Source organism: Phocoena phocoena, chromosome 5 (assembly GCF_963924675.1).
Source record: "Phocoena phocoena chromosome 5, mPhoPho1.1, whole genome shotgun sequence".
Lineage (NCBI taxonomy): Eukaryota > Metazoa > Chordata > Mammalia > Artiodactyla > Phocoenidae > Phocoena > Phocoena phocoena.
In genome coordinates this window covers 95,832,878-95,854,699 of record NC_089223.1, presented here as the reverse complement: position 1 = coordinate 95,854,699, position 21,822 = coordinate 95,832,878, and the positions used below count along the sequence as shown (strand labels likewise).

Here is a 21,822-nt window from a genome sequence, read left to right as displayed (position 1 = left end):
AAGAACCTACTGAAAGCAACATCTCTCAAACCGGGCATCCTTCCTTTTCACTGTACCACACCTCTTGTTATTATAATACACTGAGAAAGCAAACCAACTAAACTCTTCTGATACCAACTCCAATAGTAAAGTATGATTCTACAGAAGTGACTGGAACATTACAAGTTTCACATTACTATAAAAGTACGAAAACGTGTTTCAGTATAGCTAAAGCTGAATTATTTCTTAATTCTTGCTCAGACTGGTCGACTCTATCAATGCAGACAGAAAGAGCGGCCTTGATTTCGTATCTGACTGGTCTTGATGCCCTGGGACACAATCAAGGGAGCGCCTGATGTGCAAAGATTTAGTGCTGCTATTACTATGTTTATCCTATGCTGAGATGTTTTCTGTGATGAAGGTGAAATGAATTGTCTTTTCTCTTTGAAGAAACTGTTTTTAAAAATGAGGGCTTTCTGAGAAACTGAAACCTTAAAAAAAAGGGTGCAATTAAATAATTTATATTATGCTGAATGGGAAAAAAACTGCTTCTAGTAAAACAAAACTGAAGAGAACTAAAGGAATAAGTAGAGAGCAATTCCTTGAAAAAGTTATTTGGGTGGGACACAAATGGGAATACGGTAAGTTTAATAAGCTGCAAAGTTAAAAATCACTGGATCTTACACTAAAAATACACTTTTTAAGACTCTTCCTGAATGGGAATTCCTACTCCCCCAATATATTTATTTATTTATGATCACGTTATTTCCAATATTTTAAAAACGCAACTCAAGCTGTTCACAATTTTTAAATAGAATTAACATATTGACATAATTTTCAAAACGACGAGTTAAAAAAAAAGTACCTTTTCCAATTCTCTTGGTATTCGCATACAAGTGTACACTCTTTCTCTTCTTTCTGTATACTTGGCCTCATTATGTTCAAGGAAGTACCCTCTGGTTAGTTCAGCACTGAGGAACCTCAACAATGAAAGCTCTACAGGAAAAATAAAAAATGACAAAACAAAAAGAACAGTATTTATCAAGGAACTTCCATGCTAGCTGGTGCTACAGGTAATGTATATGGAAAACAACAAGAGAATAAAACAAAGTAATCTACGTTTCTGTGCCCAGAATTGAACTGCACACAAACCACCAGAAAAGAGTGTTGAGAAAATTGCTGTTCTGTGTGATATAAACTGAAAAAGTCACAGGAATATAAAAGGGACGATTACTATGAGCCAGAATAGTTGGAAAAGTGTTCTGTGAGAGTCTAGTCCTGGGTCTTACAGGTGATATAGGACCTGGACTGACGGAGAGATGAAGGCAGGTAAAAAGAGTAGATACCAAGTACATACAAAATGGAGATACACACACACACACACACACACACACACACAAAATCAAAAGGGAGCCAAGTCACCTAACAGGCATTGCTTCAGCCCAAGAACTATCCTGGGTGAAGTATACAGACACTGGTGCAAATTCTTCCTTGTTCAGCCTCAGAGATCCTGCAAGTATCTAAATAATGCCACTTCCCCAGGTGAAGGCTTCCCAACATGATGGTAATTATAATAAGTCATACAAAACAGAACCTCAACCCGATCTGAAAAACCTCCCTTTCCTTGGATTTGTCCACCTGTTTCCTCGGTTCCTCTGAGGCAAATTCACCCACAGTCATCTCATCTAAGCTGAGGAAAGAAAGGCCAAAGGAGGTGGAATGCTTTCCACTTGGCTGTACCTGGAGGACTTGAGATGAGAAGGGTGTTAATGCCTGATCCCAATCTTCCCACTGGGTGACACTTCTCTGACAGCCCAGCACCTCGGTGACCTCTCAGTACCCAACTTCACAGACATCCCTACTTCTACTCTCTAGGAGGCCATCCTCTCTTCCAGAACTCAGCATACCAAAGGTTTCAAATTGCTGTCTTTGCTCTGAGCTGGCCTCGTGGTCCTTTTACCAATTACAGTATTGGTGTTCCCTCCAAAAAATGACAAAGAGAGGAGTTTGATTTCATTTACGAGTGATCGACCCTCATAGTTATGTCTTACGTGATGCTAGGATTTAAAGGTTGCAGGGATGGGGAAAAGTGTATAGTCCAAAATACCCTTGAAAAGCCCTTAGGAAGACTCAGAAGTGGACTTATTATCTCCCAGTGGGCCTAAAAACAGCTTACTTCCTCCAACACTGGGACAGATCGCTAGTTCTTTGAGCGTCAGGTGAAGTGGCTTGCTTATGTATAGAAGTTACAGCTTCCCCCCAAAAATTACACACATTTTTTAAAAATATAAGATTCATAATCCATTTGGAGAGTCAGTGATACCATGAAAGCTGTCTGAGAAACAGGAGACTGAAACAGATGGAGAGAAAACCCGACTTCCACCTACTGCAGCCCAGCGCAGGGGCAGGCCAAATCATCCAGTGCACCACGAGCACGGTACTCTCAGTACATTGATGGGTGAAGCCATGTACACAAGATGTAAACTTCACTGCATATATTAATAGATGTTCAGACTAAAAGGCCTTAATATAGGGACTTCCCTGGAGGCACAGTGGTTAAGAATCCGCCTGCCAATGCAGGGGGCACAGGTTCGAGCCCTGGTCTGGGAAGATCCCACATGCTGTGCAGCAACTAAGCCCGTGCACCACAACTAATGAGCCTGCGCTCTAGAGCCTATGAGCCACAGGTACTGAGCCCGTGAGCTGCAACTGCTGAAGCCCGCACACCTAGAGCCCGTGCTCCGCAACAAGAGAAGCCACCGCAATGAGAAGCCTGATCACCACTAAGAAGAGTAGCCCCCGCTCGCTGCAACTAGAGAAAGCCCGCGCGCTGCAACTAGAGAAAGCCCGCGCGCAGCAACGAAGGCCCAACGCAGCCAAAAATAAATAAATAAAATAAATAAATGAAAAGAAAAAAAAAATGCCTTAGTATAACCAAATCTGTGTAGAGTAAAATTCCTGGCTAGGAACTTTCTAATATGCTGTTGGCGGGCTAGGTCCAGGACAAGATCTACCGTCTGAAGGAGAGAAAAAGTCTTTTGAGCTGCAAGCAAAACAGCTAAAACGGAAAAGAAAGATCAAACAGTTATACGTGCACATAGTTCAGTTTTCCAATTAGAAAGAAAGGGATGTTTTAATTAGCTAATATCTAAAATATCAGTTCTCTCCTGTGAAAACTGGGAAGCAACAGGACATTCAGAGAGCAGAAGAAACTGCACTTACACAAAGTTTCACTGGCGCCAGCGAGCTGAGTCATGAGCCCCAAAGGTCACTTCACCATAACTGCTGAGTGGCATCTGCCCCCAGCTTCACGTTCCTGCCTGCCACCCCCATCAGTGGCGCTCTGCTCTCGGAATCACCTTTGCTAACCTAAGTCTCTGAGGGGTGCCTCCTCCACCACCGGACCCTTAAGCATTTGCTGGTCAGTTCAGTGCTCTATTCACTACATCCGAACAAAGTACGGTTACAGTAAAATGCCAGCCATCCTTTAAGGCCACATTCTCTGATGTGTCATCAGCCACCTTCTCTTTTTCTTGTCTTTTTTTTTCCTACACATACTCTATTTGGGCCATCTAAGGTCAAAACCATCATCTAAATCCTTAAGTCACCATACCTTCAGCTCTGACTCCTGAGCCTGAACCAATATTTCCAACTGCCACCTGGAAATCCCAAAGGCACCTTTAAACCAGCAAATCCAAACCTCACCTCTTCTCCACTAATCCCCCACCCCCCACCCCGACCTCCTGCAGCCCTGCTGTTAGCTCAGCGCTCACCAGTGATACAGAGGGTTCTACACTGGCGGCTCGGGGCCAATTCTGACCATCCCCTCCCTCCTCTCCCCAAGCCCTAATGACTCTTTCAGTTAATGTTTATTAACTGTGCCCTCTTCTTTCCGGGCTCAGCCTGCATTTGGTCCTCGTCCTCTCTCTCCACGTTACTGCAGAGGATTCCTGACCGGAGCCCTCCTTCCGATCCTTTGTCCCCTCGGTCCCACCTGGCCTGGCGCCTGTCCGTGTGCACGCAGGCCAGCCATGGAAACCCTCTGGGGCCCGTGGGACCTCCAGGTGAGGTCAACACCTCAGCAGTGGCAACACCAGAGCCTTGCAGCCTTGGCCCCTGGCTATCTTTCCAGCAGTGCCGCACAACTGCCTCCCTGAACCTCAAGGTTATGATTTCCTAGTTACGTCACTTCTCACTGCTGGCAAATGTGTCAGTTGGATCACACTGTTCACTGGCCTGAAAACTCCCTTCCAGCCTCCACAGGTGAACACGTGCAGAGTCACCCGCCCCGTGAAGATTTCCCAGGTTCCCCGGGCAGAACAAGTCCTCCCCCAACTCAGCTCCATGCTTCCCGGAGCCACGGTACATGCATTTTCTTGTCTGGCGTTCTCCTCTACCTTTGCATCCTCGGGGTACAGCATGTAAGAGGTGCTCAACCAATGCTCGCTGAAAGAATGTGCGGATCAGAGAAGAGGAAGGGAAATCACAATGAAGAGTGTGGCAGAGAGAAAAACAGAATCAGAAATTAGAAGTGGCAAAAGCAGAGAGTAGCAGATTCTTGGGAAGAGAGCCCGTGACTGAGGCAGGTGTGTTCTGAGACTGGGGTGTTCTTAGCAGGGCAAGAACGCAAAGCTCCTGGTGTCTCACTGGACTCAGCAGTCGCCGGAGCTAAGGAGCCTCCAGTCCGTATGCATCCAAATGATGGAAAAGGTCCCCCAACAGGTACCTGTCCCTCCACCCCTAGGAGGACAGGGCACTGCAATGCAGTCACAGCTGGTGAGTGGCTGGGTGCATCGTCCCCAGTAAGTGCAGGAAGTTGGGGAGCGCACTAGTATCACAGTGTGTGAAGGAGATAAACAGGTTATTGTACAATTTTAAATTTTAAAAAGCAAATTAAGGGCTTCCCTGGTGGCTCAGTGGTTAAGAATCTGCCTGCCAATGCAGGGGACAAGGGTTCAAGCCCTGGTCCGGGAAGATCCCACATGCCGCGGAGCAACTAAGCCCGTGCGCCACAACTACTGAGCTCACGTGCCGCAACTACTTAAGCCCTCGCGCCTAGAGCCCATGCTCCGCAACAAGAGAAGCCATCACAATGAGAAGCCCGCGAACCGCAACGAAGAGCAGCCCCCACTCGCCGCAATTAGAGGAAGCCCGGGTGCAGCAGCAAGGGCCCAACGCAGGCAAAAATAAATAAATAAATAATTTTTAAAAAAAACTCAAATTAAATTAAAAGGTTGAGACAGCTGCATGTATGGTGAGGCCACTAAAGGTGGCTGTTCTCTTGCTCTCGGTACTTCCCCTGCCCAGCCAGTGCCTGCTTCACCTACATCTTAGGCACATGAGTGATCTTCCTATATACTTGCCTCAGGCCCCAGCTAGTGACTGTTCTTATCAAAGGGGTAGTGAGGGGTGTGCCCCCTACTGGTTTCCCTGGTAACTAATGAGCCTACCTGAGGTCAATTGCCCTATAACTGGTAATCTCCCACTCTCCCTGATAGCGAAGACTGCCACCATGCCCTGCCCGCTGTCAGCCACACATTGTGGGGTGTCACTCCAGGACCTTGCTTCAAGTGTGTAAGATCCCCCATCCATTAAACTACTGATGTCTCTGTTGCTGAGTCCAGGCTCTTTCTTCAGTCTTGAAGCTGGGCAAGCACAGGGCTTGTAGGCCTGCGGGGTACTACACAGCCCAACACTGTACCCTTGTTTACTTAGAAAATTATCCTCCATAATGGTGCCTTCCCTGGTGCCCACAAGATGACCGAGCTTCCACCGTAATAAGGGTTTTGTTATGATGCACAAAGAGAGCACAGGATTAGCAATTAGAAGAAGGAAGTTCTGGCACCAGTTCTGTCACTCATTAGTGCCGTGACCCCGCTCCACTCACAGATCTCAATTTTACAGAAGAGGAAACCAAGGCTTGGAGCAGTTTTACAACACCTGTTACCTGCTTGCCATCCACAAAGGATGTTCGAGGGACTGAGAGAGGATTTGAATGAAAGGATATGAAAACTGCAAAGCATGGCACAATGCTTGAACTACTGACTAGTAATTTCACATGATCTATAGTATTAACCAATTCTAGTTTGGTGGTTACCTAATGTTTATTGCTATTTCTGCAATCCTGTTTCCATGGATAAAAGGTAACACATCAAATAAGCATCTTTAACAAACTATATAACTTAAGTAACTAATTTTCCTTAAACAAGTTATAAAATATAAACCTATGAAAGTGTTTTAACTATATAGTAAATATGAAAAAGTGTCGTGTCAGGATTTTACCTCTAGAAATGCAAGAATTTTAGTTATAAACACCAATTTTGATTTTCCATAGAAAATTTAAAAGTAAACACTTAAAAATCAAATGATAAAACATGTTTTGAGTAGACACCTCTCATAACTATGAGACAGGTTTTATAATTATGCCCAATTTATAGATGACGAAACGAAGGCACAGAGAAGTTAAGGAGGTCTCCAAGGTCACAGAGCAAGCCAAATGGTAGAGCCAGCATTCAAATCAAGCAGTCTATCCTAAAGTGTGTGCTTTTTGGCACCAGATTGTTCTATCACTGTCTCAAGTGCTTTTGTAAACAGGCCATTGTGTTCTGGAAAACTGGGTCTCCCCCCACCCACCACCTCTGTGCTCCTGTAGCATTCTGGGTTTACTTCTATGAAGTTACACTGTTTACTAATCAGCTCCCTTACCAGCCTATGAGCTTTCTGAAAGCAAGCACCATGTATCCAGATCTTCTTCATGTCCGGCCAGCAGTGAGTTCTGAGTGTAAGGGCAGTGTTTGCCTACAGTTAACACCATACTAATGGCTGGGGAATGGTTTTTAAAGAAACATTAAAGCAATACTAACAACAAAAAAAAAAGCTTCATGGGGTGAAATATTTTGAAAGCTTTCTTACCTCCTCCTCCTCCTCCTCCTCCCCCCCCACTCCTGGAGAACTGGCCTTACTTAAGGGATTAGGATCCTCCCACTAGATGGCCTGAGGTAGTTTACAAAGGTCCTGCTCACACTACTTCATGAAATTCTCACAATTCTGAGAGCTGAAGAACAGTTAACAGCATTCACATTTTGCAAATGAAGAATCTGAGGCTCACAGAGGTTAGGAGACTTGTCCATAGTTACTGAAAAGCTAAGGGGCAAGTTGGGAATAGAACCTGGATCTCTGAACTCCAAGTCCAGCGTGCTCTCTCCCCTGGACCATAATTATCACCCATCTATCTGACAATCGTACTAGAGAAGATGACCTAGCCCTGATCTGGCTTCAACCTGTCAGAAGGAGCCGTCTGATTCACGCTGAAGAATAAGATTCTGTTGCCCGGTGGCCTGAGCTCCTAAGGCATAGGGTAGCCTTGCCGCTCTGTCTGGTCTCCCCACCTCCAATCTTTTCCTGGCCATGGATATTGTCTGCAGGATGCTACTCAATCTTCTGTTCCAAAGTATAGCTGTGTTTCAGTGCTTTTGTTTGTTGCTGCCGTTGTTTTAAACGCTGTTCTCTAGCATTCTACAGACTTACCTGAACTCACTTGTCCTGTGATACTGGGTAGAGTGCCTGGCTAATGATTTAGGAAGGCTACTACTGTTCTTTGACCTGTGGGTGCCACTCTTCAAGAATTCTGCCAGCTAACTGAACCGTAACTTTTTCCATACCGTGGTGATATTTCATTCCTTCTTAGCAAGAGTCACTTTCATTTGTTATGCCAAACATCTTTCTTTATAGTTTAAGTGCAAATTATTTTCCAAAATAAAATAATCCAATTGTTTATTTTCTGAATACCGTTTGAACTCTTCAGATGTCAACCAATTTTAGTTCATTTATCCAGATCTCACCAAGAAGAAATATTCAGTAAAAGTCTTTTTAAAATAGAAGTATTTTACTATTTATCAACAATTATAATAGAAACGAGCTTCTACATTCGAATAAGTTAGTCTTGCCAATTATGAATATTTAACACTAGGAAAATAAGACTAATCATAAACCTGGATCAATTCTTCCAGATTATTTTTAATCAATATTCATCTACCACAGAATTGCCTTGTGATCCAGTATCTTAAATTGAGAAAAAGTACAGTATATATGGTTCCTTCCTCATCCCTAAAAGAAGAAATATTGTTTAATTATCTTCTGAGAGAGCTTGTTTTAGAAATAAAAACCCAGTATAAAAAAGTATTAATTTGAAGTAATGAGTAATCATAAATATATTTACATGTTCAGTAATATGTCTAAATATATCTTTCTTAAAATACCATTGACCATCAAAAAAACTGTAAAGTAATATTGGTTAACTGCTAGGAAAATACTATGAAACATGCAAATCTCCACAGTCTTAAATAATGCAAAAATTTAATAGGCTTTACTAAAGTTACACTAAAATATTAGCTACACGTTTATTACACAAATACAAAGGCACACCCTTGTACAAGGCCAACTAGGAATCAATGACAGCAATTCTGCTTTCCTAAGTCAAATACAGTAAAGGTTCTAGTCGAACTTTTAAGGTCCTCAAACTGTTTATAAATAATCTCATTCAGGGAAGTAAAGAATAGGTAGAATATTCATAAATTTATAGATGGAAAACAGATACAAAAAGAGTACTGACTTTTTCCAAGGTCATATGGTTACAAAGTAAAGGACTAAAAATGGGAACAAAATATCATTAACTTGACAGTCAATGATACAGTCTTTGCAAAGACCTCTTTCTCTTTTATGCAAGCATCCCCAAAGTGGGCTGGCTGCAAATGAGCTGCTAGGACTGAATTCTGGAGGGTAAACTAGGTGGAAGGTAAACAACTTAAAAAGGTCAAGAACATTGAACCAAAGATCAAAATAAATAACTTTTCATTGCTTGTTCAGTTTACAAGTACTTGTTAAGTAAAGCAAGTGAGAATTTTCAAAGGAGAGCAATCATCTGTCAAAAGAGAAGAAGCTAATTTTACTTTATCTGCATCAGGGTTGTGTTCACTCCAAGTAATTTCTCAGGCATTTTTACAATTATTCTTATTTTCCTTTGTAAATGAGAAACTGATTTACTCTAGAGCATAATTTTCAGAATCACAGGCTTTAATCATCCATCAGGATAAGTTTGGGGCCATAAGGATAACTATGTAACATATTATAGAGGATCAGGACTGGTTAAATGAGAATGTATTTTAATATTCAAAATGTTAGATTTTCAAATACACAATGGGACATAGTGAATACGAACAGTTAAAACCCTTGTCCCACTCAAAATATTTTGTGGGAGCTGCTAAAAAGGAGATCAGTTGGCTTTTCTGAGTTTTAGTCTTTCTTCCTGCCTCTGTTCATTCTCTTATGGAGGTAAAGCAAGAAGTTTAAAATGTAAAGAAAAAGAAGAGAAGCACAAGGGATGGATAACAAGTTTAAGCTCCAGAGTGATGAGTCACCACCTAAAAAGGAACAAAATGGGCCCATGGCACTGCTACAGTCAAAAACCATACTGTTCACCCATACCTTACTTCAAGTTCTTTTGTTTTACAAGCAATACCTATCCCTATGCATACTCCAATACCTGCATTATATAGGTATTGTTTCATCCTCACCAGTAGGCGATGTATTTATTTTACAACAAGTCTTCTAGTGTTAAGCTCCAGTCACTAGAGCCAACTTAGATACTTCAGATACTAAACTATTTAGTAGTGGAGTTATGAAACAGAGCCAAATGGATTAGGCAAGCATAGAGTCTACAAAGCAATTGAACAACCGAACCAAGCCAAGCACAGATTGCCTAATTCTTAGTCAAAAGTTGACTCGCTGGGCCTAGATTCCTAAATGGGAATATGGCTATACAGAAACTCTCCCACTTAGAATTTCTACAGACCTGTGAAGTGGGGCACAAACATGGAAATATAGTAATATGTACTTTTTTTTTTTGGCCGTGCCCTGCAGCTTACAGGATCTTAGTTCCCTGACCAGGGATCAAACCTGAACAGAGAAAGCAAAAGCATGGAGTCCTAATCACTGGACCACCAGGGAAGTCCCAGTCATATGTACTTATTATCTGGTCTTATATCAAAAAGGACAATAGAAGTTGGTCATATTTTTAAGAAGAGGAAAAAAAGAAGACAGAAGAGATGAATCTGTGGTTCTTGATGACTACTATACCCAGAGTTCAAGACAGGTGACCACATAAGGCAACGGTGGAATACACAGTGACCATTATGAGTGAGAGAATGAAACCAGGAATGACGAGTGGGATATCCATCCCTATCTATTTTAAGGTTTAAGTACTAGAACCTGAGAAAAGTCTCAGCCCATTGCCAGGCTACATATAAGTCAGAGGGAGTTCAGTGAACAAAGTGATTAGAAGAGTTTGAAAAGACAAACAAAAAGAAAGCTTACCCTTGATGTAGCTGTATATATACAAACTAATATACATAAATATTCTACAAACCTATAAACGGGCTTCCCTGGTGGCGCAGTGGTTGAGAATCTGCCTGCTAATGCAGGGGACACGGGTTCGAGCCCTGGTCTGGGAGGATCCCACATGCTGCGGAGCAACTAGGCCCGTGAGCCACAACTACTGAGCCTGTGCTCCGCAACAAGAGAGGCCTCGATAGTGAGAGGCCCGCACACCGCGATGCAGAATGGCCCTCGCTTGCCACAACTAGAGAAAGCCCTCCCACAGAAACGAAGACCCAACACAGCAAAAATACATAAATTAATTAATAAACTCCTACCCCCAACATAAAAAAATAAACTATCAATGAACACAGACAGGTATAGAATAAAAACAGGAACCTCAAACATTACGTTTTGAATTATTTTACTTGGATTCAGAGGGTTTGGATAATCACCTAATCTGTATATTCATTTACGGGACCGTAGATGGTTAGGGCAGGCCAACAAACGTCCAATTTATAAGAGTCCTAAATTCCTTGGGAGAAATGATAACGGGGACTTTGGAACTAACTGATGGTTCACGCCACCAAGACACTAAAATTATGACTTTCAAAAGGAAAGACAGGGCTTCCCTGGTGGCACAGTGGTTGAGAGTCCGCCTGCTGATGCAGGGGATACTGGTTCGTGCCCTGGTCTGGGAAGATCCCACATGCCGCGGAGCAGCTGTGCCCATGAGCCATGACCGCTGAGCCTGTGCGTCCGGAGCCTGTGCTCCGCAACGGGAGAGGTCACAACAGTGAGAGGCCCGCGTACCGCAAAAAAAAAAAAAAAAAGTAAAGACAAAGGTTGCCCTGAATTGGCAGGGGATGGGGGGAAGACTAGAGTATCAGAGGCAGCACCAGAATATAAAAAATGGACATGTAACACCTTAAGTGCAAGCACCTAGGCTTGGAAGACATTTGATTCGGGAAGAAATATTTCTCACATGACACTAGGTGGTGCCACTCCAAGGCCCTCTGGCCCAGGGCAGCCCCTAGGTAAGAGTTTTCTAAATTCCGGACAGGAGAGGAAGGAAAGGATGCTGAGCAGTGGAAGGGAGCAATGCTGCAGGGTTAGGGTGAATGCAGAAGCCACTTAGCAGCCCAGGGCATTTCAGAGTGACTGAAAGAATTCTAATCTCCAGCGAGGATGCCCTGACCAGTGCGGCATCAGAGTTGGAGAGTGGGCACTGGCAAGGGCAAGAGCTGTATAACTAGCGGAGAAGAGACAGACACGCGGCGGAAAGGACAAAGGGCCCATGTGCAGGCCCAGACACAACAACGCTAGCTGCTGACTCCAGCTGAAATACTCCTGGGATTCTCACCTAAGTCCTCATCCCCAAGAGCTGCCACCGTCATCTCTCCTCAACATAAGGTTCAGAATTGGGGAAACAATGACTACCCCAAAGACTAAAGCCGGAAGTGTGTCCCCGATAACGACTTCCTGCAACTCTGGGTTAAAAGTCCGGCTTCAAACATGTTAAGTAAACCACGCTCCGTAACCCATGATGATGAAGAATGCACAGGCGGCGTGAAGTCAATGGAAGTCCACAGTACCAGGTATCCAGACCCCTGACCAGCAGGGCCACGGAAGGGGTGTTAAGGGTTACTCCAGAAGCCCAACATCTATGATCATCAAAAGGCACCTGACAACTTCATTTTTTGTGCATGCAAACAATAACAAAGGCTTTTATAATGCTGGCTTTCCTAAAACTCATAAATATTTCAAAGAAATTATAGTGAAACCTGGCTACATTTTTTTCTATTTGCACCAGAGTGCTTTTAATTTTGAAGTCCAAGTAAGTAAACAGACAGCTAAGAGATTTAATACTTTGTCTTACTTAGATCTGACCAATTTAGAAAGTAAATACTCTCCCAAGCAAGTGTTTAACTGACAACTTAGGGTTGAGAATTTCTAAGTGGTTCATTGAAAAAGACAAAACAAGGCACAGTGTGTACTTAATTTTTCAAAGATAAACACCTCTTCAAAGTCTAACCTACCTCTACTTCTGATAATTAGCAAGTCAATCAGGATCTTACCTGATCAGCCTTAAGTTAGCATTTAAATACTCCCACATCTTCAATACCCGAGTGCAATCAATGATGCAGTAAGCCTTAGTACTTAAAACATTTATTTGCATGAACTGCAGGAAATAACGGCTAATGCAGCTCCTATTGTGTACCAGAAGCAAATTTTTAGTTGGAAGAAATTAATGTAGTTATGGGTCTGTTCCTGCTCAAAACTTATAAAAGAATAAAAGAATTATTTAAGAATTAAAATGCTGTTATCACCTTATATTCAATGAAACATACATCTCAGTCTTCCCCTTTTTTAAGCTTAATACACAACTGCAATATGAATACAAATGCAACTTTTAAAAACTCTCTAAAAATAAGAATAAATTCCTATAGCTTAAAGAAACAACATTGTAACAACATGCTTAAAACCGGTCATTGAAAGTAGGATCCACAAGTGCATCTTACGCAGCCTTTTTCTTTTTTTTTCAAAGTGGCTTAAGTTTCGGTTTAGGAAAAGTTCACAGGTAACATTTGCAGGAGTACTAAATATTTATGTCCTGAGCAAAATGACTGAACTTTACGGTCATTATTACCACCTTGTTATCTGCAGCAGAAGAACACAAATTTAGAGGGCAAGTTAACAGGTTTCGATGACTCAAGTTCGTTTAAAACACAGAACAAAAGTCACCTTGGCACACAGATAATGAAATCAGTCTTGCGTTTCTCAGTTCTGGGCTCCCTGAGACGTGGGCAGATGCTCGCCAACGTTATCGAGGTGTGAGGATACCAGGCGTTCTGTTTTGTTTTGAAAGACCTTTAAAATGCAGGAAAGTGAGTGGGGACGAACTCCCCGGGCCGCAGCCCTCTCTCTCGGACGCACCTACCTGGCTGGGCGTTTGCCGCCGGGGCCTCGGCGCTTCGCGCGGACCCGCCCGAGGAGCTGTCAGCGGCCGCGGAGCCTCGGGAGCTGCGGCGGCTCCGCGCGCCCACACCACGGCGGCCCCGGAGGCAGCGGCGACCCCGGAGCTCGCAGCCGGCAGTCCCACGGCGCCCCCCGCCGCCCTCCGCTCCCTCGCCGCGGCCTAGCGCCGCCAGCCCGCCCTTCTCACCTGCGCGGCTGCGGCGCCGCTCCCGCCGGCGGTCGCTCTCGTAGAAGCCCAGTGTCTCCGTGTGCTGAGGCGCCGGCGGGGGCCCGTGACCGCCGCCGCCCGGCTGCTCCGCCTCTCCGCGGTCTTCCCTCTCCGGGATGTCGGCGCCGCCGCCGCCGCCTTCTCTCTGGGCGGTCGCGTCGCCGACGCCCGCCATGTTCCGAGCACAACAAACCTTCCCCACCGCCTCCCTGCAGCCTCCCGCCCGGCCTCCGCCTCCAGCCGGCCCCCTTCCCGCCTCGCCCCGCCCCTCGGTGGAGCCCGGGCCGCCGCTGCCACCACTATCCGCGGTCCGCCGGCCGGCGCGCGCCATTAGCGTCAGCTGCGCGTGAGAGGCCGCAGCCGTCACGGCCGCCGCCATCTTCTTCCTGCCGTCGCCGTAGCGCGCGCTGGATTCCCGCGCCGTGCCGGGCTCGGCCGTCTTGGACCCAGCGGCGGGCTCCATGCAGCCGGGTCGCGCGGCCGGGGAGAGCGAGCGCCTCCGGGGCTCGGGTCGGGGTCTCGGCGGGAGCGGGGCAAGAGCGGAGGCGGCGGCGGCCGGAGGGTTGGCCGAGGCGCCCCGGGGCGGCGGCCGCTGCGCCTGCTGCCCGCTGTCTGCGAGGTGGCCGGCCGCTCGCCCGGGGCCCGTTTTGCAGGCTCGGTGCCCGGAGTGCGCCGGCGCCGCCCGCCCGGTCTTGGCACAGCTCGCGTGGCCGCGGCGCTGAGGGCCCGGCTCCAGATCCCCGACCCCCGCGAGGCCCGGCCCCATAGGTCTGCTATCTGGGCTCCATCTCCTCTGCATAGTTACGATCACCTGTCACATTCCCTGGCCTCTAGGTTTTTGTTGACAGTTTCCAAAGCACTTGGGCAAGGAGGAGCCCGGAGATGCTACCCAACAGGTGGGGGCGCGGAGGAGAAGCGATGGGCTCAGGGACTCAGCCCGAGGAGCAGTGTGCTGTATACGTTTTCCGCGCCCGCGGACAAACTAGATTGTCTTTCGGCATTAGGGTTCGGATACAGCTCTTGGCCGTCGTGGTGCCCTTGCTCCATCACCTGGGCGACCTCTTTACTTGGGGTGACTGTCCTTTGCAGCTCAGGCGTGTGACTTCGCACCGAGGGCGGTGCCGAGACCACCTACGCCGCAGGGCTCCTGGAAATGAAGATGCCCGGGGCTCGGGGAAGGGGCCGGGCACTCCATTTAGGGGGGCCGTGACAGGTCGAGTTCTCTTCTGCCAACTTCACCTGTACCTCTGGTACCCTTTTGATTCGAAAACGGAGATCTGTAATTTTTCCCTTAGCATTAAGCTGTCTGGAAATTACCCTAGACCTAAACTTGAGAGCCAGATATAAACGGGTGTGAATAGAGGAAAGTCGACCTCGTGTTGATTCACCAAAGACCTTGAGTGTTCTGTTGTCACTAGTGAGTACCTACCTGGTTGCAGACTCACAGTGGGCTATTTTGGGCACCGTGCTGAGGGCAGCCGCCTAACAGTCTAACAGCAGGGTAAGAGACGGGCGAGAGACCAAGATGGACCAAAAAGGCCACGAAGCTGGGAACTGACCCTCGGCCGCCAGGGAAAGGAGGAACTGATGCCTTTGGAACATCCTTATTCCCCTTAATAAAACGGAACAGTTCAGAGGATGACATTTCTAAACATTCCTGTGACCATGAAATTTTCTGTTTTGGTTATATTTGGTCAAAACTGAGTCTTAATTAATCAATCAAAAACAAGTGCTCTGGTCAAATCTTCAGAATCATTTTGAAAATCAAAAGGTACTGAAAATTGTATGGCCTCTAAGATTCCTTTACAGCTCAAATTCTATTATTCTCTGATCTTTTATAGTGTAAAACCATCCCATTCTATTATGCACTGATTGTGAAGGAGGAAGTAGGCTTTTATTGCTTGTTTATGTCAGTTCCCAAGTGCTGTCTCACCACATTTATTGGCTTATGGCCCCTGCTTTTAACTCAACAGGAGCTGGAAGGGAAGGAATCTAAAATTCTGTTTCCTAAGGCAGCCAGTTGTAAGAATGGATTTCTCTCATTTTCTGTAATAGCCTGAGGAAGAACATGGTGTTCCAAGGCCTGTCTCTGTCCTTTAAAATAGTCAGCAAAGAGAGGGAGGGAGCAGTGTGTCCAGGCCAGGTCTGAAGGTGTTACAGCAGAGGAGCAAAGCAGAAATGGGAAAGCTGAAGCTCTTGTAGCTTTTCATCAATTGGGTCTTTTCACTGGAGCTGCATTATTTTATCTGACGTTTTGTGAAACTGCACAATTTCAAACACATAAGTCTAATATACTAAAAAGCATTTTTGAAATGAACATTAATATAAATAATTTTTTCAATTAACACTATTCTTTCCTTGTCTAGGTATGGATAATTAGATAATCAAGTATCTTACTGTATATGAACATTTTTCTCTGACTTAATTCAACCCATTGGCAAATTTTCAGAATCCAGGAAAAGGGTATTATGAAATATGTATTCTAAATCATCAAAACTTAAGTTATACATAATCTCAAGAAATAGTTACAAAGCATAGAAAACCAACAGTTCTCTGAGAACAATAAATAGAACTTAAAATATAATGTTCTTGATATCAGTTGTAGAACAAAAGATATAAGCTTAGATTCATAATGCCATCGTTAGGAAATAATAGGAGTAGTTCAAAAACATGATAACCCTTGCCATTAAAGAGACATCAAATAACATTCTGAGTTAAATTATAAGTTAAAAGCAGAATTTGGATAACAATGAACTACAGGAATTGAACTTAAAACATTAATTCAGCAGACAGTAGGATGGTGTGCTGTTAACATGTCACTATATTAGTTGCTAGTGAAAGAGATAATTCATTGGTGGGTAATAGTTTCAAGTAGAGGAAAGTGATGAGCAAGAATGAGAAGCGGAGAAGAGTCTTACATGTAAACAGTACTGAAGGAAAAAAACTCAATGAGTGAAGAAACTTCTTAAATAATAAGGGATTTATATATTCAAATTATATTTTAATATATATGCATAATAACTATAATTATATAAATTCAATTAAGAGTTTGTAAAATTGCTACACGTATTCTTAACTGTATTCTTTTTTTAATTTTAAAATTTATTTTTTTATACAGCAGGTTCTTATCCATTTAATACATATTAGTGTACATATGTCAATCTCAATTAACTGTATTCTTTACCTAATGGTGGTAATATCTACCATGTAGCTATTGTATTTTGAAAATAGCAAAACGCAAAATGTTGTTTTTAAAAAGAATGAAAATTGGGTGAGTAGTGTACACAATTAAAACAACAAATAGCCTATTTTAGTAAAGATTTAATGATTGTGATTTTGTGACTAAACAAAATACATTGAACACATTGTGTAGGAACCATGGATTCAAGCTCCAGAAAATTATCTTATGTAGCCTATAAACTCTGGTTCTCAGTATCTTTCGCTGGTAAATGGGGCAATACCTATACTACAGTAGGAGCTGAAAAAAATAAGATTTCCCTTTTTCTTCCTCCTCAGTGCTAACTTCGAATGCTTCCTTTTGTTTAGACTGAGTAGGTTTTACTTTTCAACTACAGAGCAATTTATCTCTTGATAACATTTCTGGTATATTTCCCCTAAAATATGTTTGGAATTAGTTTCATCTACTTTTCCTGAGTAACGGGAACATCAGGCACTTTGATGACTTGAAGGGGCGCTGAATCAAGAGAAGGCCTGGACACTCTGGCTGTCCAGTCAAAGAGTCTTTTGATCTAAGGTGACACATGTGACCTCTCTATGCTTCATTTTCTCCACTGTAGAGTATTACACCAGATTACCCTGATGGCCTCTTCTAAAATTTTCTGATAAAACCCTTCCAAACCCTTTTCAGATTCTTGGTCCCCTGGGTTATAAAGAGCTAGATATTTGCCTATACTCTGAAGATTCGTAGAAAAGTATGAAATCCTTAATTATAGAGTGACTTTGTAATTGGGTCTAAAATTTGAATGCAGGGAATTCAAATGCAGTAACTTTATTGATAACACATCCAAGGTTTGTCATCTTTAATGTCCCAACTTTATGAGCTAAGCATTAGCTCTTCATCCCTTTGTGTGAGGAGAACTGGTGGTTCCCGCTGACCTTTCCACTTCTCACCCCAAGACTCAGGGTTTCTGTACTTTTTACAAGTTTTCCGTACTGGACACATGCATAACTCTTAAGAACACCGCTTGGGGCTTCCCTGGTGGCGCAGTGATTGAGAGTCCGCCGGCCGATGCAGGGGACACGGGTTCGTGCCCCGGTCTGGGAAGATCCCACATGCCGCGGAGCGGCTGGGCCCGTGAGCCATGGCCGCTGAGCCTGCGCATCCGAAGCCTGTGCTCCGCAACGGGAGAGGCCACAACAGTGAGAGGCCCGCGTACCGCCAAAAAAAAAAAAAAAAAGAAAGAACACCGCTTTAAGGTAGCATTTAACAGCAACTGAAGAGGTATTTGAGATGATTACTATTGTACCACTCGTTTTGGTAGTATAGATTCAACCACTGAATAGAATACAGTTTAAAATAATTCTGTATTTCCCGATTGAAAATTTATTTTAGCAGTACATGACTTCTATTCTCTAAACCATAAATACCACACACCTAATTCACAAAACGTAGTACTGAATTTAATTCATTCACCCTTGTCTTTCCAAGAGAAAAGTATGAATTGATGTTTTCAGAAAATCCGAGCAGCATTGCAAATGGTGTTCTAAAGAAATAAAATATACTGAGGGCCCCAGAGCAAGGCTTTGCAGTAAATTTATGTGAGTTTAATTGAATCTCTGAGTTTCAGTAATAATACTTTCTATCTTCGGCAATCATTTTTTTTGGACTGATACTTATTATGTTTTATCCTGTCTGGGCTTTATTCCATGGATTTCTTTTTTTTTTTTTTTTATTCCATGGATTTCTAAAGGACATCAACTCAGTTTGTTTCTGCAAGATCTAGCACAAATTGAATAATGTGCCTTTGATTCTAATGTACCTGTTACAACTTAACTAAAACGGTCATGAGCAAAATCTTTTTTCTAAAAGCATTTCTCTGGCACAAGAATATAGGACTGAAAACATTTTAAACAGGACCTATTGAAAACTGTATTTTGTTACAAGAGATATTTTATAAAAGATAGTCTGTTCTGAAGACCTAAAAGTAGATTCTGTTTATGTAATAAAAGTATATGAACGTAAATCCATGCTTTATTGGCTAATGAGACCCTTTATTCAAGATCAGATATAAGGTTTGTTTCATATTAAATTTTAAATTTCTGGAAAATTCCAAAATACTGATGAGAGAGAACATGGCGATGGCTTAGCAAGCTTTCCAGTCCAGATTTCTCTCTTTGAGGAGAAAAAAACATTGTTTATTTATTTATTTTAAAAATAAATTTATTTATTTATTTTTGGCTGGGTTGAGTCTTTGTTGCTGCACGTGGGCTTTCTCTAGTTGCGGTGAGCGGGGGCTACTCTTTGTTGCAGTGCGCGGGCTTCTCATTGTGTTGGCTTCTCTTGTTGCGGAGCACGGGCTCTAGGTGCGCGGGCTTCAGTAGTTGTGGCACATGGGATCAGTAGTTGTGGCTCGTGGGCTCTAGAGCACAAGCTCAGTAGTTGTGGTGCACGGGCTTAGTTGCTTTGCGGCATGTGGGATCTTCCTGGACCAGGGCTTGAACCCATGTACCCTGCATTGGCAGGTGGATTCTTAAGCGCTGCACCACCAGGGAAGTTCCCAGTGTTCTCTTTTATGGAGAGTAGTATAATTGGCTTCTCCCTTGAAAGAAACTAATTTTCTTTGTATTTGTAAGGATATGTTTTTAAAAACAACATATCAGCAAGGATTTTTTTCTTCTGAGTTTGTAATTTTTTAACTAAATTTTCATAGAGGCAGTGTCTGTTAATTCTTAAGGGACCTATATAAACACACAGGTGGATTCACCCATGCAAGCATTTATTTCTAGCTAACGGATGGTTTTCTCAAAACAGTCTGATTGTTTTGCTTCTTTGCCAAACTGTGTGGCATATTTGTTTGGGGCTGGACTCTGCAATCTAATATCAAGTGATGGCAGTAGACTAGAAAAGGTCTTCAGATAGAGAGACAGCAGATTAAATGGGGAAAGCTATAAACTCGGAGTCAGGAGGCCTGGGTTAGGATTCTGTGCTGCCACTTACTGGTCATGATACTTAGGATGAGCTAGGGCCTTAGTTCCCGGATCTATACAGCAGAGGATTGGCTATATCGTCTTGAAGTTTCCTTTAAGTTCTAGACTTAAGAGATTTTAGGTACCTCTTGGGGTATTTAGGCTGAATTTAAATGTTGACTTGGCATAAGCTTGTAATATTATTTTTCTTCTGATGAACTCAAATTCCCTATTCTAAATTATAATGTTTACCTTAAATTGATTACCTTTACTTAACAGACTTTAGCATTTCTTATTCAGCAAACATTTGTTGAATGTTTTTTATGTCAGTTACTACACAAAGCCCTAGAGTAACAACGAAAATGACATGTAGTTCTTTGTCCGCAAGAAATTACATTGCAGTGTGATAAGTATTACAGTAGACGAATGAATGAAGTGCCATGGTAGTTCAAAGGGGAGACCGAGTAATTCTGTTCAGGGGGAGCCTGGACAGCTTAGAAGGAAATGGCATTTGAACAGGTCTTGGAAGATGTGTTTGTCAGGTAGAAAATGGGGCAGAGACGGGTAGCTAAAAGGCCTTACAGGCAGATGGAGCAGCGTGTACCGAGGGAGCCGGGTAGGAAGATGCAGAGTGTTTGAGTAGAGCTTCGAGACTGGGTTTGTTTCCAGGGCTAAACCCAGGGAAAAAATGGTGGGAGAGGCAGGGCATTGACTAGACAGAAGAATGGGCAAAAATGGTCTGGAAGTAGAATGAGGAATTAGGGGATTAAAAGGTTGCTAACACTACCTCTGGGCCTTCTTGACAAGAATAATTCATCGTTTTTTTGAGCCTCATATATAGTGAGATTTGCTTGCACTTCTACCCATAGTTGTTAAGTAGAACAATTAGAAAGTCGATCTGTGTTTATGGGGCATTTACTGTGTATTAAGTCTTATTCTCAATGTCCAAGTCCCTAAGAACTTTTACCAACATCTTTTTAACTGAGAATTTATCTCTGTATAAAATTTGTAAAACAAACATTTTAAAAAAATTGTTTTGTTTGGCTATAAGACAAAGGGTTAGGTTTTTGACAAGGAATCACAGATGCAGTTTAACCGTAAGCGATGTATTCTTCACGTATAGAATATCATATTTCACCTCAAAATCGCAAATCAAATCATTTTAGTCTATTGAAAGGGTAAAATGGGATGACGGCTTGGAAGCTGCTTTTTGGAAACTTTAAAGTTCTAGATTATTTTGATTAATTATAAATATCAGAAGGAATACACTGTTAAATTTTATGTCTGAGTTTCAGCCCTCTCCCCCAACAATTATAGCGTGGGGTAAGAACTGTACGTCAGCTTGGAATCAGGCTGTTTTGAGCCATTTAATTTAGACACATTGTTTTAATATAAGCACTTTTCCTTTGGCAGGCAACATACAATTTTAATTAGCACTTGGAACACAGAAGAATAGGTTGACGAGGTACCAGACACGAAGAAATGTGTTCATAATGGCCTGCCTGAGGACTCTGGCAGCATCCAGGAAAGACGCTTCCAGCATAATGCCCAATGCTTCTGAGAAATCATCTTCACTGGCACTTACACTCATATATTTAATCACTTTAGTGTTTTGAAATGTCAAAATATTGGCATTAGCTGCTTTGTCATCGAAACTACACTCAGAGAGAATATTAATTTCTTAAGCTTATTGTGTTGCAGCAACTGGTATATGAGAAAACTAAACTCATTTTCTACATCTGTCCGGGATTCACTTCCCAACTTTGCCGGTCAAGCGCTTACTCATCCTTTAAGCCCTAGTTGGAGTATACCCCTTCCCAGTCTTCCCTAACCTCCCTTTCCCCCATGGCTAGTCTCTTTTCTGTATATACCCATTGTCCGTGCGCCTACAACTACATGACCACACTCTGTTGTTATTTTTTAATGCCTTATTCTCCCTGTTGACTCTCAATGCCATATTTGTAAGAACTGTGTCTCCATATCTGTATTTGGGTTGCATCTAATTAAAAGACACTGCATGGTGGAATAAAAAGAACATGCGCCTTATAGTTAAACTGTTATAGGGTTAATCTTAACTGCTACTTACTTTCTATGGGAACTTGCACAAGTTACCTAACTTCTTTGTGCTTCTTTCAGTG

The 21,822-nt window shown here is 43.2% G+C and overlaps 1 protein-coding gene and 1 pseudogene across 1 annotated transcript in view; one reads left to right on the top strand and one right to left on the bottom strand.

Moving 5' to 3' along the window:
- The window catches only part of TAPT1 (transmembrane anterior posterior transformation 1), a 61,739-nt gene extending 48,027 nt beyond the window's left edge, over positions 1-13,712 (bottom strand). The window contains exons 1-2 of the mRNA XM_065877924.1: positions 13,517-13,712; positions 845-975 (exon numbers count right to left, since the gene is read on the bottom strand). Coding sequence (XP_065733996.1) covers positions 845-975; positions 13,517-13,712 — 327 coding nt within the window. The remainder of the gene's footprint in view (positions 1-844; positions 976-13,516) is intronic.
- A 286-nt stretch (positions 13,713-13,998) lies between these two features.
- On the top strand, positions 13,999-14,736 carry LOC136123223 (uncharacterized; annotated as a pseudogene).
- Positions 14,737-21,822: the final 7,086 nt, after the last annotated feature.